Source organism: Triticum urartu, chromosome 2A, assembly GCF_056163025.1.
Source record: "Triticum urartu cultivar PI428250 chromosome 2A, HENAU_Tu73, whole genome shotgun sequence".
Taxonomy (NCBI): Eukaryota; Viridiplantae; Streptophyta; class Magnoliopsida; order Poales; family Poaceae; genus Triticum; species Triticum urartu.
This window is the reverse complement of record NC_141874.1, coordinates 748,484,789-748,502,539: the sequence shown is the minus strand read 5'-3', so window position 1 is coordinate 748,502,539 and position 17,751 is coordinate 748,484,789. Positions and strand designations below refer to the sequence as shown.

General features: G+C 45.9%; 4 protein-coding genes across 4 annotated transcripts; 2 read left to right on the top strand and 2 right to left on the bottom strand.

Moving 5' to 3' along the window:
• The first annotated feature begins 938 nt into the window (after nucleotides 1–938).
• Nucleotides 939–1,575, top strand: LOC147987664 (uncharacterized). Its single transcript, XM_087540399.1, has 2 exons — nucleotides 939–1,193; nucleotides 1,270–1,575. Exons 1-2 carry the CDS (start codon nucleotides 939–941, stop codon nucleotides 1,573–1,575), a joined length of 561 nt encoding a protein of 186 aa, XP_087396525.1.
• A 1,906-nt stretch (nucleotides 1,576–3,481) lies between these two features.
• LOC147987663 (uncharacterized) lies at nucleotides 3,482–4,963 on the bottom strand. The gene is made up of 4 exons (XM_087542470.1): nucleotides 4,771–4,963; nucleotides 4,375–4,687; nucleotides 4,192–4,290; nucleotides 3,482–4,108 (listed from the first exon to the last, which is right to left on the bottom strand). Exons 1-4 carry the CDS (start codon nucleotides 4,956–4,958, stop codon nucleotides 3,482–3,484), a joined length of 1,227 nt encoding a protein of 408 aa, XP_087398596.1. The 5' UTR covers nucleotides 4,959–4,963.
• A 3,373-nt stretch (nucleotides 4,964–8,336) lies between these two features.
• On the top strand, nucleotides 8,337–11,541 carry LOC125540305 (putative serine/threonine-protein kinase). Its single transcript, XM_048703912.2, has 6 exons — nucleotides 8,337–9,402; nucleotides 9,642–9,757; nucleotides 9,859–10,069; nucleotides 10,157–10,394; nucleotides 10,571–10,718; nucleotides 10,952–11,541. Exons 1-6 carry the CDS (start codon nucleotides 9,300–9,302, stop codon nucleotides 11,297–11,299), a joined length of 1,164 nt encoding a protein of 387 aa, XP_048559869.1. The 5' UTR covers nucleotides 8,337–9,299; the 3' UTR covers nucleotides 11,300–11,541.
• Nucleotides 11,542–11,639: 98 nt separating this feature from the next.
• On the bottom strand, nucleotides 11,640–14,264 carry LOC125540304 (clathrin light chain 1). The gene is made up of 3 exons (XM_048703911.2): nucleotides 13,778–14,264; nucleotides 12,318–12,471; nucleotides 11,640–12,234 (listed from the first exon to the last, which is right to left on the bottom strand). Exons 1-3 carry the CDS (start codon nucleotides 14,161–14,163, stop codon nucleotides 11,833–11,835), a joined length of 942 nt encoding a protein of 313 aa, XP_048559868.2. The 5' UTR covers nucleotides 14,164–14,264; the 3' UTR covers nucleotides 11,640–11,832.
• Between the last annotated feature and the right edge of the window lie 3,487 nt (nucleotides 14,265–17,751).

Sequence of the window (17,751 nt, the reverse complement as noted above, 5' to 3'; positions counted from 1 at the left end):
ACAACACGAGACGGTAGACAATATGGTGGTGCTGCATTTGAGGTGCGTCTGAAGACTCGGTGGTGCCAGTGCGAGAGGCCTAGTAAGTATCATTGGCCATGCTCGCATTTGATAATGGCGGCGAAGGCGAGAAACATACATGTTTGTGATAGAAAAACCGTGCGGATGCAAGAGTTCCATGTGGAAGCTACTAGGTTGACATGGGCGCCAAGATTTCACCCTTTCTTGGACCAATCACAGTGGCCTGAGTACCATGGCCCTCATATTAGGCCAGACCCTCTTCTGAAGGTGGAGACCAAGGGTAGAAGAAGAACTAAGAGGTTCAGGGGTGATATGGATGACTTGGCTGGATACACTGGCATGAAATAATTTGGTAGCGGTCATTTCATGGAGGCTCCTGACACTATCAACTGTGGGGTGTGCGGTGAAGGGGGACACAATGAGCGGACATGCAAGAATAGGAAAACCAAAAAAACAAGTTGTGGAGGTGGCACCAATGGTGAACGAGGTGGAAGAGGTGACGGTGGTGGTGGTCGAGGAAGCACAACTGCTAGAGGTGGTGGTCGAGCAGGCATAAGTGCTAGAGGTGGTGGTCGAGCAAGCACAAGTGCTAGAGGTGGTGGTCGAGCAAGCACAAGTGCTAGAGGTGGTGGTGGTCGGAGAGGAAGCACAAGTGCTAGAGGTGGTGGTGGTCGGAGAGGAAGCACAAATGCTAGAGGTGGTGGTGGTCGGAGAGGAAGCACAAGTGCTAGAGGTGGTGGTGGTCGGAGAGGAATGGTTGATAATGGATCAGCCTTCGGTTATTTGCTTAATCCAGATGGTTGATCAAATAATAATGGTATATTATTTGTTCATACAATTCCTAGCATTTATTGATTTACTGTATTTACACATGTATCTCTTTGTGTCTTGTGCTAACAATTGTTCTTTTTGTAGGCATGGCTTCATCCGGTTCCAGGACGAGGCCGGCGTGCGCGGACCAAGAGGACATGCCGAAGACGTGGATGGAGGCCAGGTTGGACAAGGAGAAGGAGAAGGATGTGCCCACACCACCATGTTGGTGTGGTGATGTTTGCAAGCTGAAGGTGTCCACGGACCGCAAGAAGTCATGGACAGATGGTAGAAGGTTTTTCGTGTGTCCCAACTATGCACATGATCGTCGAAGGCCAACTAACGCATATGACATACCACCGGTATGTTAGGTGTACATACAAAAAACATCAACAAGTTTGAACTCATATGTCTAACAAAAACATGATTTATATGTAGTCCCCTCCTCCACTTTGCAAGTACTTCACTTGGATAGATCACAAGGTACCAAAAGATGTCCAAGAGGACCAACGTCGAGATTGCTTACGGAGGCAGCGCCTGTTCGAGGAGTCCTATGCACGGGGATTAGAGCGCGAGCGTCGTGAGAAGGAGGCTCGTGAGTGCAAGAAGCGTGAGGAAGAGAGGGCACGCAAAGAGAAGGAGGCTCTTCAAGAAGAGAGGGCAAGAAAACTTGCAGGGGCTCGCGATGCACGAGAGGAGGACGAGGCACGTGACAAGAAGGGAAAGTGGCCCCGTACTACTTAGTAGACAAATGGAAAGGCACCAGCGTCGATGATGGACTGTCGAGACTTTGTTTAATGTATGAACTTGTCATTCAAGACCGTGTGTGGTCATGAACTACTTATGTCATTCGATAGATCGTGTGTAAACTTGTTATTCGAGATCTTATGTGGTCATGAACTACTTATGTGCAACATATTTGAGATTATGTGCAAACTATGCTTTGTTCATAATTTTTTTTGATTTCCAATGTTTAAAAGTGTGTGCAACAAGTTGCCAAGCAAAAACTCTGAGCCAGACGCCATAGACCCTAGCATCTGGGTCCATATCCAGAGAGCAAAACTCCAGTTTGGAAATGAGCACAGCCAGACGCTAGGGATCCTGGCGTCTGGGCCCCTATCCAGAGAGCAACATTTTAGTTTGCAAATGTGCACACCCAGACGCCACGGTGTCTGGCGTCTGGCTCGGTTTGGTGATGCAGCAGACCAGACACCTGTCTGATGCCTCGCGCCGACCCGGACGCTAGGGACCGTGGCGTCTGGCTTGTTTTGGTTGCGCCGACCCAGACGCCAGGGACCGTGGCGTCTGGCTCGTTTTGGTCACACAGCAGACCAGACACCTGTCTGATGCCTCACGCTGACCCAGACGCCATAGTCCATGGCGTCTGGCTTGTTTTGGTCACTCAGGAGACCAGACACCTGCCCGATGATAGCATTGCAACTTTGCACACCCAGACGTCAAGGTCCCTGGCGTCTGGGTCCCTGTCCAGAGAGCATCTTTCGAGTGGATAAGATTCTTTGGGCCCACCTCTAGCCCTCTCATCCATTCATCTCCACCTCTACCCCTCTCATTCCATTCATCTCCACTCACTCTCACCTCTAGCCCTGCCAACGTCACTCCCTCTCAACCACCCTAATCCCCCTCAAATCTCTCACGAATCGGTCCGGTTTCACCGTTGGATCTTCAGGATTTCCAAACAAGAAGGTAAATCAACTCCACCCCCATTTTTTGGTTGGTTTAATGTATCATAGTTTTCTGTAAACCCTAGTTTTTTTTCCTCGTGGTTTAATGTATCATAGGTTAGGTACTAAGATATTTGTGTGTTGTAGATGGCTAAGGGTACTCAGTGGGTGCTTAGCCCTGTTGTTCATGTCTAAGGCTTGTCTCCATGTGTTGTGCAAGTTAGTGAAGTGGACCTCACTTTCGATTGGTTGAAGACTAAATTCATGTTGAAGCAAGGGTTGAAGGAAGAGGATTTTGTGTACTACGTCAGCAGGAAGCAGTCAGATGGCCCCGGGGAAAGAAAATTGGTTGACATAACTGATGATGACAAGATTCAAGAAATGTTGCAAGAATGGGGATGGAAAAGGGTTGTTGACTTGCATTGCTACAGGAAACCGAGTTATATGTGATGTTCATGTCATTTCAACTATCGTGGACCATCATGGTCATGAACTACTTATGTCATTCGAGACATTGGATGTGATGAACTTCTCATTCGAAACTATTTGTGTAATTTGAAATTATGTGATAACTATGTTTGTCATTTGCTATTTGCGTCTCGCCCAGCCCGCCGGAGGGTGCGAATCTCCTCTGCCCATGCTTACTCACTCTACTACTTCATTAATTAACACTCTAATTCTCCTCAAGGATGCATGCCAATTAGTAGTACCAGCTTAAGCATATCTGCATTTGCTAAGTCCATTCATGGCCATTGCTATTGCTACACCGTGCACCCAGAGTAGCTCTAGCGGTTGGTTGCAACTGATTTCTGTTGAATCTTGCACAAGACTTGTACTTTTCTGCATGACCTTCCTATGAATGTTTGCAAGATAAGAGTGTACTACATGCATACACGGTTGCTATTCAGCACAATAAACTCATAACATTTGTTTTGGATAGGGCGAGCCCATCAGAATTTGTCATCCCTTTAGCAAAAACTACTACAACAGGGCCAGACGCCATGGACCCTGGCGTCTGCTGCCCTGTTTCTGCTGTCCAGGCCTCTGCTTTTGCTTCCAGTCGACCACCAGACGCCAGGGATCGTAGCGTCTGGTCCCCTGACTTCAAACCAGACGCCAGGGATCGTAGCCTCCTCCTCCTCTTTGTTGTATGCCTCCTCCTCCGCCTCAATGTTGGCCTTATATCTTTGCATTCCTGTTGGGATAAGCTGATAAGGATACTCCGGACTATGGAATTGTGTGTTCCATGTCTTCTTTCTACCTTTCTTGCCTGGTGTCTTAGCTATGGCTTTGCCTTTCCTAGAGCGAGCATTGTCTTGTGTCGCTTGTGTAACCTGTGATGGTTGTGGAGCATCAACATCATACTCATGATCCTCTTGATGTGTTGCATCATACTCATGCTCCTCATGATGTGTTGGCTCCTCTTGATGTGTTGGCTCCTCTTCATGAACCTCCTCCTCCATGTCCTCATCGTTCTGGATATAACGCCATCTATTAGCTCTGGCGGCGCGGCTACCAGGTGCATACACGTCACTGGACTGAGCACCATGGCAAGAAAGCATTGCTGCCATCTTATGGAACCGCTTCTTGAACTTCTGCAACAACACAAAATATGCTATGATATGAGATGCAAATAAATAATCCGTGAAAAGAAACTTTTATAATATATTGGTCACACCTCCATCGTGCTCCTAAGAGTCCTCTCAGATAATACACCATCAGGTGGATGACTCAGTGCAACATTGGCATCGTTGACGCATAGAAGCAACTCTCTGCCCTGCAATTCATGAACACACCAAACTTATGTATTTGAAAGAAGAGAACATGATGCAAGTTGGTTAGAATAGGTCAAACAGACTACCATTTTGTCATGCATCGGTGCATAGTCAACGTGAGCCCCTCTGGTGTCTCTCACAGTCGTGTTGAAGGTATGATAACCTTCTGCAGTCTCCGGGTCTTCAGACACCAACTCCGACCACTCCTCGTGAGTCCAACCAGGCTTTAGCTTTAAACGGTAACGATCCGCATACCACACTTGATACTTCTGATATGCTGACTGATTGTGAGGTCTATTCTCTGATTGCACTAACGTGTCTCTTTGATTCCAAATTTCTATCCACGCATGGTGTTTGTTTGCCCAATCCGATATATCCTGATTGTTCCTTCGATCGAACCTACAAATGATGCACGGGACAAAGCATTAGCAAACATAGACTTATTCAATGCTCTACTACATACTCAAGGCATGCTTGCTCACCGATGCAGAGATAGCATTTCCTCGTTGCTCTCCTTAATTGGAATACCTTGTCTTCTTCCAAATTGTCTTGCCACACGGTCTACAAAGTGCCACTCGACTGCGAAGAAGCATATCATTGGGCACCTCGTCCACCAAAGATGGCTATCACGTGTCCACATCTCATTAAGATCATAGTCACGATCTTCCATATAAGGCAACCAATGTACCTGCAAAACAAAGAGATATATTGTTAGATACAAGTTTCATTCTTGACTAAATTTGGTCTCATCGAACTTCTCTATACCTGCTCAGCAGTCAAGGTGTCCAGCTCGTTCATATAGCACTTGTATCACACATGCGAGCTTCCTGTGTACACTGTCACTTGTTCCAAATAGTAAGCAAGCGTAGGGCGCCGATATGGATCATCATCATGCAGCCCGTCTGGATTACCCCGTGAGTTTGCCATGTTGGGGTCCTTGATATCGGGCCGTCCAACCGGGATCCGCTCCCACATCCACACGGATAGGCTCCAAACAAACCCAGACAATGAGGATGTATCTCCCTTCCTGCGACACGCCAAGTCAAGCTGCAATTAAACAAACATGTTAGATATGGAGGCGCATGACAAATGCAAGTTAAATGGTTGCAAATATCTCTTACCTGACGATACAAATATGCTAGTGCGGCCGAACCCCAGCTTACTGGGTATCCCAGTTATTGAGTAGTTTCAGGAACATCCAGAGGGCTGAGTTCCCGGTTGCATCTGAGAAGACTACCTTGGTTAGCACATACCAAAGATAGGCCCGCGCGTACTGCTGCACAACCACGTCATTAGCACCCTGAGGACACGGATTGGTGTTTCCTCTAACCGCTTTTAGCCAAGAATGCCTCACTCTCGCGGTATCTGCCTTGCCTTCCTCAGGGGCGTCGGGCTGAACACCAATTAAAATGCCAGTCCATTCTCGCCAATTAACGGCACTGACACGACCGGTAACAGCTTGTCCGTTGATAGGAAGGCCGCTTATCATAGCCATGTCCTCAAGGGTCATCGTCATCTCCCCAAATGGAAGGTGGAACGAGTGAGTCTCCGGCCTCCAACGATCCACAAGTGCGGTCAGCGTCGCATGGTTCACCGGCGGAGCGCGTCGCTTAAACTGCAACACGAATGGGAGAAGACCCAATCTCTGAATGTAAGGCTCGTACCGCGGGTCGTAAGTAAAGTCATCAGCGGAATGACCCCTCATGCGCATAGCAACTACAAGCTGCAAATAAAGTGATGTTTTAATCAATACAAGAACACAAATGAGAAACAACGAAAATTGATAAGTCTTGCTTCTTACATGTCCGTTCTCAATGGCACGAGCACGATGCTCCTTATCCCACTCATCGATTAATCCGTCATACCAAGGTCCATCACCATCCGCCATCCTACAAAACAAATCACAAACATCTATGAATACATGAACAATATCAAACAATGCAATTTTCTTCTCCAAGTTATGCCATATGAACACACCATTATTCTCAAACATAACCCCATCATTTTTCTTCTTCTTCATATGCACACATAATTCTTCTTAAACATACCAACATCATCTCAATCAAATAAATTTGTCAAATAATATGGTGTCACATATGCAAATACATATCATCTAGAGTACCAAATTTCACCATGTCTTTTGCAAATAAAGTATGCCAACAATAGGATTATCTACACATAGAGACATCATATTTAAATTCAACTGTATTGTTATACCACATACGCACATCATCTATCAAACCAAATTATCAAACAAGTCTATTTTGCATACAAAAATCATGTATTCATCACCCCTCTTAGTTCAAAAAAAAATTCCTATGGACAACATATGCACAAAACGGAATTGATTTTGCCTACATGTTCAACTACACATCATCTACTGCCTACCAAATCATCTATCAACTATAAACAATTTCCTAAAACAAAGAAACCATCTACTCATCTAACATCACCTAGTGTTGAATAATGCATCAAAAAGAAGAGAACTCAATCCAAATAAATTGGAGGGAATGGGGGAGAATACCTCAAGGATGCTTGGGGGCCTCAGATCTACAAATTTGGATGGAGGATGGAGTAGCTCAAGGGGGGATTTGGTGTGAGGGAGAAGAGGGGCGAAGGAGAGGAGCCCTCTGTTTCGTGCGCCGCCAGGAGGAAAAGAGATGGGTGGGTGGGCTCGGCCCGCGGGGGTTATCCACTTACCAGCAGGTCAACGGGCAGGCGGGCAGTGCACTTGGCGTCTGGTTCGCAACCCATACGCCAGGGATGTTGGCGTCAACCAAAAAGGTCAAAATTGATTTATTTTTTTGAAACGAGATCAAATCAAAATTTTGTTAGCCTTTTAGGTCAGAACAGTAATTTTATCTGCCGGCCGACCGTTCTGATAGTCACACGTCCCGCTCGCCCGGTACCACGCCTATCCCAGGGCCCTACGCCGCAAGTTATAAAACCACCGGTGTGACACAAAACTAATTTTCCGTAGAAAACGAAACCGTAGCACACGACAGATTCGTCACATCAGAAGTTATATTATATTTGATCCAAAAAAGAAGTTATATTCTATAGTACTACTATGTGACACATGCCAGAGTAAGGGTGTCACGTCGGAAGGAGCAAGAGAGCGACACATGCACTGTTACAGCTAGGCTAGGCTACGATGTGCCGTCAAACGTATGGAACTCGCCGTCGTCGAGTCACCGTCGAACAGCACCCACACGCACCTCGCCTGTGGACTTGTTCAGCTCGATCGGACGAGACAACTGCGTGCCAACGCCAGACACGCACTAGCCAGTGTAAAACGGAACGGGGAATAATCGGCCGGCAAGAAGAGCTTATTTTATGGGTTGACCGACTCATGAGTCGATCATGATCCTTGAGGACAGGTCGTACGTGTCCTCAACACTTGGTATTAGCCGATAGTTATCGCGACGCGCACAGGAACTGGTCGCCGGCCGGAAACCGTCGGGAGGGCGGGGGGGACTGGGTCGGGCGAAGTTTGGTGAGGCGGAGGCGGCGGCCGTACGTGTTGCCCGGCCACCTGACCTGACCTGACCTGGTGCGTGCGGTGTGGTGCGGCATACGACAGCTCGACGTAACGTGGTGTTGATCGCACCACACGTCACGACACAGCCAGCCTCGCTAGGTCGACCAGGCTTTCACACCCACGAGTCGACTAGGATCGCTCTGGCTGGACCAGCCAGCAGCAGCGAACAAACCGCAGTCGCACCATCGAATCGACTTTTTAGAACCACACAGGGGGCAGCGTGTTGACAAAAACAGAGCACGCACAGCCGGAGGAGGTTGTTGCACTAGGACTAGTAGTATGAGATGAGACACATAATTCTCTGACAATTTAATCAGCTGACAGCGAGGCCCCTTCTTCTTCCCCCGTCTCTCTCTCGTATTTTACCCATTTTCTTTCCCTTCTCTAGAAGAAGAGGAGGAAGAAGAAAACATTTCAGCGTGTGTGTGTGTCCACTAGTTGTATCATCATCTCACCCGCAAAAAAAAAAAGTTGTATCATCATCTCATCTGGTTGGTCTGACTCTGATTAGTCTCCCTCCCCCTCGTACCACTAGTCGTATAATTGTTTCCAACCTGCGGGCGGGCTACAGGAGAAATCTACATAGAGTAACTCAAGCCCCCAACCACCTCCCTCCCTCGCTTCTTCCCCCGTCCCGGCCCCTACCTATCCATTTCCTCTGCCTGTGGTGTGCCGCCGCCGCTCGCTCGCCGCCGATCTGACTCGACTCACCCGGGAAGAACACACCAAGCAAGCGTGCCCGGCCGTTGTCGTCTACAGTCGCCTACCTTGTACAACTAATTCTTTATCAGCAACTCCTTACTTTGTACTACTCCTAGTATTTGTTTATTTGCCAACTTCTCAAGCCCTCTGGTATACATGTGTCCTTAACAAGCCGCCACCCGATCCATTTCTGCGCCGCGCCTTCTCATGCCGCACCTTAGCTAGCTAGCCGCTAATACTTACTTACTTTTTTTGTGGCACTTCTTCCGATCTGAGATCCAGACTCACCTGCAACCTGGAGCAAAGCTTCTTGCGCTTTTGTGTCTTTTCTTACCCGGCAGGTGCTTCCACGGTAGATTTGAGGTTAATTGCAGTTTTGTGTTTGTTTTATCCGTGAGGTGTCGATTTGAGGTTCATTCTCATGCCCATCCCTCCCCTCCTGATTTGAGGCTGTCATGAATTTAAGCCCAACTTGGCCTCTCCTCAACTTTCACTTCTTATAAAATCTCAGTCCAATTTGGCCTCTGTTGCACTTTTCAGTTTTTATAACATTTCTTTATTTTTAGGCAAGTGTTTTTTTCTTTAAGAAATTCGTTCCAACTTGGCCTCACCTGCACTTCCAGTTTTCATAAAATTGTCATACTTGAGCTGTGTGACAAGGTTTTGTCCCCTGAAATATGTTCATGCAGAGTAAGAGCGCCGCGCCGCCTTTGCTGAATGTTCCTCGGAGTTTGACAAGCCTGCCTGCCACCATACCAACTGAGTATAATGAGCTGGTGTTGCCTCCCAAGAGCCAAGAAACAACAACAGGAGAAGAATCTCTACTTCCATAGGCAACAGGAGAATCTTAACTCTCAGGCCAGCATAAGCGGTAAGGCTTCGTTTTGCGTTGCAAAATTTACCCAACAGCCTGCAATTTTGCTGTTATGACCCTTGCCTTAATGGAGTATTCTGCCATCACTTCTTGTTCCCACCACTTATCCCAATGAATATATAATTACAGACATGCCGAAACTAAAAGTTCATCTCTGTCTGCACCTTACCTACCATCCTGAACTAAATTTTGGACAACACTTAACTAAACATCCTTCCAAATGTTGCTGCTTTCAGGCATTTCAGCTGAGAAGAACATAAGGCTCTTCTCCTATGCTCAGCTGAAATCAGCAACCGACAACTTCGACCGCAACAACAAAGTCGGCCGAGGTGGTTTCGGGACAGTATATAAGGTGACATTTTCATCTCCCTTTGTGAGGGAATTGTATGGCTCAAACTTGTTTGCTCTAAGCTGCCAATGCTTTGCATGGCTGATCAGCGTTTCTGTGTTCAGGGAACCCTACCAAACAAGCAAGATGTCGCGGTCAAAGTTCTCTCTGCCGAATCCAGGCAGGGCATCAGAGAATTCTTGACAGAAATCGACGTTATCAGCAACGTGAAGCACCCTAACCTTGTTGAATTGATCGGCTGTTGCGTCGAAGAAGAAAATCGCATTTTGGTGTATGAGTACCTGGAGAACAGCAGCCTCGACCGTGCACTCTTGGGTATGAAAAAATGAACCTATTCTCCTGTCACTATATTAACATGGTGATTTTCTTTGTGGCTTAACAGTTTACCTTGTGGTTCCACAGCTTCTAACAGTGATCCGGCCAATTTTACTTGGAGCATAAGGTCTTCCATATGCATCGGTGTTGCCAGAGGTCTTGCGTACCTGCATGAAGAGATCCCGTCACCGATCGTGCACAGAGATATCAAGGCTAGCAATATTCTTATCGACAAAAATTACGTCCCCAAGATCGGGGACTTTGGTCTGGCCAAACTATTTCCAGACAATATCACCCACATCAGTACCCGAGTAGCTGGAACAACGTGAGTACATTGCGATTTGCAGGTCATTTAACTGGAAAGTACAGTGGTTTCTAAATTATTAGTACTGCATTTCCTTCAATTATTAGTTCTGCTTTCATCTATCCCATTGTCTACTTGCTCCTGTTGTTTATTCTCCTGTTACCTTGAATTAACTCTGAACATTGGATTTCATGCAGAGGTTACCTTGCACCTGAATATGCATGGCATGGCCAATTGACTAAGAAAGCAGATATATACAGCTTCGGGGTCCTTGTAATCGAGATCATCAGCGGCAAGAGTGGCTCGAGGAGCCTGCTGGCTGATGATAAGTTTCTTCTAGAGAAGGTCAGTTCTTGCTTACTATCATGTGCTTCTTATACCTGCTTATCTGAATTCCACAAATGAAGACATGTTTGTAATACCGTTTCAGAAATCAGAACAGCAACATTATCTGGTGAAAATATATCTACTACAGTTATGTGGTGAACTTAGCTTGCAGCTTCGCCCTGACTTTATGCCAGTAAAAAGATTGGTCTAACTCTGATTCTGGTCTAACTCTGAACATTCATTGACAACAGACTTGGGAGCTGTATGAAGCAGGGAACCTCAAGGAACTGGTTGATCCAGACCTTGGGGATTACCCTGATGAGGAGGCCATCAGGTACATCAAGGTGGCCCTCTTCTGCACGCAGGCGGCGGCGGCGCGCCGCCCGTCGATGCTGCAGGTGGTGAAGATGCTGTCCAAGCCCATCCGGATCAACGAGAGGGAGCTGACAGCGCCGGGGTACATCAGTGAGTACAATAGTGGTGTCTCCAAGGCGACGGCCTCCAGCGACTCGAGGTTCAAGAACTCGACCACGGCAGACGATTCCGACATGTTCAGCACGGTTGTGCCGCAGACGGTGACCGACATCAGCCCTAGGTGAAACAAGGCGCCAGGGAGGGTGGTCTGCTTTGTTCAGTTACATTATTATGTAGGGTGACAGTACCATAGAGGGCAGCACATACTTAGATATGCACTGTTTCTGCTCCTGAGTGTGTTTGTGTCAATGCGGCAAGTAGAAGCTGTAAATAATAGACTAGTGATTCATGCCAGGGCAATGTAAAATTGCTGCTTGTTTGGACAGCATGAAGTGAAGTAGTTGAATAGCATTTGCAGAGTCATCAATCAGGCATGTCATATTGTCATCACATTCAGTTAACTTCTCAGCTTTTGGTTTAAGACCATAATGTATTCACCCATCCAAAAAGTCTGGAACCAGGAGAAAACAGTAAAGAGTGCAGTTGTTTGCTGTGACACTAAGCTGAATGTTCAGAACTGATCGATACATAGCCATCCTGATGCGGATCTCTACAAAAAAGACCGCTACAGGGTAGGCGACACTCCGGGTATTTTTGAAAATAAAGTTTCCTTCTAAGCATAGTCAAGGTTCTGGTGTTTCTGTAAAAAGAAAAGAAGCTACTCTGATGCTGTGGTCTGCTCCTTCTCCGTCTCTGCGGCGGGGCCGTTGGCGGGTGCTTCTTTGCTCTCCACGGGCTGCTTGGCTCCATTTGCTGGTGCTGGTGCGCCGTCTTTCGCACCTTCCTTCGCGCCTTCTTTGGCAGCAGGGGCTGGTGGAGGTTGCATCATGTGCGGTGGAGGAGCATGCTTCAGCTTCACTAGGACCTGGCGCATACGGGAGAGGTCGGTGGGCTTGCCGGGCTTGGGGCCCTGAATGACTGAGATGGATGGCTTCTTGTCCTTGTCTTTCTTGCCCCGCTTCTCGATGGTAGCGATCTCATGTGGGATGAGCTCCGAGATTGATTTCCAGTACTGCTTGTCTGCGCTGGCATGGAATTTCTCCTGGCTTTCTACAAAAATCTGCAGAACACCACAAGTCCACAGTGATCAATGCAGATTTGCTTACAGAATATTACATAATTAAGAAATGCCCCCTCACGTACCTTCTCTCTTTCCCTGCTATGGACCTTATTCGTCTCACAGGTCTGTATCCTCTTCTCATTGAAAGCTATCTTGAACTCTTCAGCTTCTGCAATTATTTGGGCACGGAGCTCCTTCTCCTTCTGTTCTTTTTCCTCGAGAACTAGAGCATTTTGCCTGAAACCACAATGAAGCTGTTCAAACTATAGCTCATAGACAGAGCAGAATTTACACCATGCAAGGGAAACCAGAAAAAGGATAATTCAAGGAAGAAAAATGGCTACATCATTCAATTCTACAGGGTACTGTGGTAGGCCAGTTATCAGGGTTCAGGTATCAGGACACAACACAAGGCCATTATCAAAGGACATTGCATAACTAGTTTACTGGGATCTCTGTATGACAACTATCACAGCAAAAATGAAGCATACTACTGACATCACAATGCCTAGATCACACAGAGCATACCACAAATTTGGGCCAAATCATACAACACAAATTCATCAATTCTACAACTAATAATCTTACAGTCATAAATACAGAATTAGAGTTGCCGATAGGCATGCAGCAAATTACAAAAAAGGAAAAAAAACATGTTCAGAAAAGCAATGCAAGTGCAGAGTACAAGAATATGCCACTCAGACACACTTCAGAAACACAAATAATGCATGCTCGGCCACTGGCAGACAAGCGGCTGCGTTGTGTTCCAGCTAGCACACACCATTACAGCTTTACTGATCGGTTTTAATGGAGCTTGTTTGGTTTTTTGTAAGCTGGCACAGAAAACTGATGTAATGGAAGTAAAGTATCAGTTACGCTACAGGACATAAGCAACTGAAAGAGACGATATGCACAGCTCATCATCGTGGGGTACTGAGCATGATATCACCAAAATACCAAACTATCGGTAGCATACAAGGTAGGTTAGATAGCTTCACAAGGGAAGCGCATTTATGTTTATGCCCCCCAGCTGTGCAGTTGCACCTTTGCCAACCAACAGGTTAAACCACAATTTACTCTAAGGAACTGAACAAGCGACCCTAATAAAAGATGAATGCACATCCACCACTTTTCTATGCCAACCATGTAAACACCTACTCCAAGTTCAGTGATAATCAGTAAACTGTTAACTTAACCATACGTAAATATCAAAACTTGAACTACCTGCAGAGTTGCAGAGTTGCAATATTGTATATAGACTGTAATTAGCAGATTCAGTTCTACGAGAGAAGTCATAAATCCACTACTCAATTTCTAGTTCCATCCTAATCGAATTGAGCAGACATAAAAATACAGGCTTCCGTACACAGAATTGCAACTGAGTTCAGCACCTCGAGGTTGCTGAATTAACTGAACATTAGGCGAGAATAGCAGGAGCAGAGCGTTAGATTAGATCTAATTCCAAGCCCCGGAACCCTAGCTCTGTCAGGACCAGGAACCGGATAGCAACAGGCAAAAACGGATCGGTGGGGGCGGTGCTCACCTGCGCCACTCGCGGAGGAGGGCCCCCTCCTCCCTGCCCATCTCGGAGGGCGGCGGCAGGACGGCGCCGTCGTCGTCCCCGCCCCCGAAGTCCGAGTCGGGGAAGAAGGCCGCGGGGGCGTACCCGCCGGAGACGTGGCGGACGGGGACGGCTCCGCCGTCGGAGTCGGCGGCGATCTCCTCGTCCACCACCTCCTCCTCATCCTCCTCGGGGCCCGCGTCGGCGAAGGAGCCGTACCCGGCGTCCGCGAAGGAGGCGTACCCTCCCGCGCCGCCGTCGGCCCCGGCCGCGGCGGCGCCCTCGTCGTCCTCGGCGTCGTCGAAGGGGTGGGAGGCGGTGCGCGGGAGCTCGTCCGCGGCGTCGTCGGCGGCGAAGAAGGGGTCCATGGTGGGCTGCGGCGGAGGTGGGGAGGGAGGAAGGGGGAGAGGCGGGGGAAGGTTTTTGGTCGGCGCGGCTCGGGTGCGGTTGGACTGGTGCTGTGGACTTCGCGTGCGTCGTCCGTGGGGTGGGGGGTGGTGGTTTTGGATTTGGATTTTTTGGACGGTGCGCTTTGCTTGCTCCGCCACGCGCTGCTTTTGTTCACCTTTTTCCTTAGAAAAATGTTTTCTATTCATAACAGATTTTATGCTCCTTTCTTTTTAAAAATATAAGAAAATTCTATAAAGTGAACGCTCGCTCGGTGGCTTTCACGCATGACACATTCTCCGTCACTAAACCGCTCGCACACTCACGACAACACCTTATCTCATCTGCAAACCAGCCCCTTCCTCATCTCTCTCCATGAGGGTCGAGAAAAAAGAGCAATATCTCGCAGCTCCCCAGACCTCGTGGCGCATCCTCCATGTCTTCCGTCGGAACGCCTCACACATGCACCCCTCCCCCCTCCTACTACGTTGCCTCTTGTGTTGGTTGCTTCTCACGTCAAGCCGTCTCGGTGCCCTCGGCAACGACCCGACGATGCCGCATCCCCCGATTCCTTACCTCTCTCTTACCGGCGCATTGCCTCCATCCTCTATCGTGTTTTCTTCTTCTGATAGTCCTCTTCCACACGGTTCAAGTGTTGTCGCATGCTTATCCATGAGAGGTACGAATCATGATTTCTCCCCCTTTTCAATTCATTCAAAGTTGATTTGTGTGTGGGGTAAGGGGGGGGGGTCAGGTGTTGTCAGGGTGGGACACGATGAGTGTGTGATGAGGTCGCATGGTGCATAAGTATGGTGGAGGCGCGAGGTTGGTCATGCTTGCATGACCGCCTCGGTGGAATTGAGTGGAGAAAGAAGATGGTTGTGGAAGAGGTTGGATCTCGTGAGCTCCAGGGGCTTCGATGTGTCAAATGCAGCAGAGGAAGAGGCTATAACGACCCCAAAATTTTAATTTTCTGGAATTTAAATAAAATTAGGAAGGGTTGTCTGAGTGATCAAATTTTATGAGGATTTTAAGCTTTGAAGTTTGAATATTAAGACAGAGGGAATAAAAGGACTTTTCCATGTTTCCATTTAGTATTTTCTTTGCTTATTCAAAGTATCCAAACACCCAACTCCAACAATAGTTGTAAGGTTTGAATATTTATTTGGAAATTGAAATAAACTATTTCCTAAATATTAAAAGATCGTATTGCAATTCAATTGCTAGAGAGAGAGGAAGTAACAAGGATTCCTCGAATATAAAGAGAGTCAGAAATTGCCTTTACTTATTATTTTGGATTGAGTGATCTGGAGTTCAAATGTATTTTTGCTATTTGAACCCTAAAACTATTTTCAAAACTATTTTATAAGGCCTAATATAGCCTTTATTTTGCAGAAGTATGTTTTGTAATATATTTATGTCAGGAAATATCTGTCGTTGGGTATAAATGAGTGATTTAAAGTTTTTTAGAATTAAAATAGAATTATTAGAGATATTCAATTCCTATTTTGTTTAAGAGAAGTTAGAAAAACAATTAAAACAGTAAGGGGCCGAGGCCTCTATTTTGCACTACATAGCGTAGCGTTGTAGCCCAGCCAACAAGCTGAAGTGGTACGTAATTGATACACGAGGCGCGAATGATACGTATCGCTTAAAGTGATACGTACCAGAAAATACCAATAGAAAATCATGACAATGTTTAGGGAAGTATTTAAAGTACGTATCTCAATTTAATTAATTTAATTTAATTTAATTGGTTTTCAAAAAGATACGTGCCAGAGGAAATCGCCCACGGGCATCGTGACGAGGGCCTGCCCATGAAGTTGGCACGAACGAGCGCATTCGCCAGAAGATTTGAGAAGCTTCTAATCTGGTTTTGGGAAGAACCCAGGCCGGTTTTCCCTTGTGATTTTTCTTTTTCTTTTTAGTTTTCAGTTTTATTTTCCCTTTTTCTCTCCTTTCAAAAATATATTTTTAAAAACATCATGAACATTTTTTAAATATTCACGTATGTTTTTAAATTTAATGATTTTTTTAAATGCGTGAACATATTATGTATGTGCGATCATTTTTCAAATTCGCAAAAAATTGACTGAACATTCTTTAAAATAATAAATAGTTTATAAAATTGACCTTTTTTGAACTCTTGAACATCTTTTTGTTTGTGAAAATTTTAGTAAATTTCCGAAAAATTTCAAATTCATGAAAAGAAAATTCGTGAGCATTTTTAAAATTTGTGAACACTTTGAAATTAATATAAAATCGAAGAGCAAAGAAGATGTGAAAAGATTGAAAAAAAAGAGATGGCTTGCTGTGAGCACTGCGCCTACCATGGGCTAGCTCACTATGCCTTGCCTATGTAAACGATGCTAGATTGGGCGGCGTTGAGCGACTCGAGAATGTTGCTTAGGTCAAGTGATACATAGCAGCCCCCCACACGACTGACCAGTCCAAACCAAACATCGCATGCATCACATCTATCTCATTCTTTGTTTTCTTTCCCTAACATGTGGGCCCCGCCTATCATCTCCTTCTTTCAGACGGAGTCCGAGCGCACCTCGGCATCCATGGCATGTCCACCCTAAACACGACCATGCAACACCTTCCCATGCCTCCTTGCCCAAGTCGAGGCCACCAATAAATAGGCCACGACCCTAGTGACCAAGGGCACAACTGATACCCCTCGAAACACTAGGAATCAAGCATCCTGGGCACAGTTAGATCTAGATATGATGATCTATATTATACGTATCATTTACCGCAGCGAGCCGGCACGCAACCCATGGCCATAAATCTCAAATAGAGCGTCGCAATTCAAAACAAACCCACTGCACCAGGACGCGCCACATTTCCGGTTCCCGCCGGCTGACTATCAACTTTGCAGAAAAGCCACTAGAACTTCAAACTACCATAAGTTTTTAGTGTTAGCTCAAAATTCAATGAATCTTTTTGCATATTCTTTCTTTTGAATTTTCTAACTTTTCAAATTACTTATCTATATTTTGAAAATTATACAAATTTGAATCTAACCTTGTAATGGTCATAAATTTCTGGTCTATTACTCCTTTTGAGATGAATCTTTCTGCGTATTGATCTAGTCAAGCTTTTCTTTGATTAACACGAAGTAGCTACAATTATGATGAAGTCAAGTTAATTCAAGATTTTTCTCTTGATTTATGTTTATTTTAACCTAGCAAAGGTAGTTCCGATTGATGTTTGCAAATTGCAATTCCAATTATTTTTAGTATGTTTCTAAAATGGGCTATAAGTGGCAGCCAAATCATGTGTTTTATTCCATCAAAGGACAAAAATAGAGTTATGGTGGTGTCTGGGAGACAACTTTGTGAAGGAAGTTCGCATGATGCAAAGCCACCATATAATACTTCCAAGCAACAAGGAAATACCTAGCTTCGCACCATCGTACTGTATTTCTTTTCAAATGAGATTTGTCATGACACATATGAAAACTCCTAAACCAAAGCTTGGGAAAAGAATCTTAAAAAGAATCAAGTTCATCCGAAGTTATGATCTACTCCCTCTGTTCCTAAATATAAGCCTTTTTAGATATT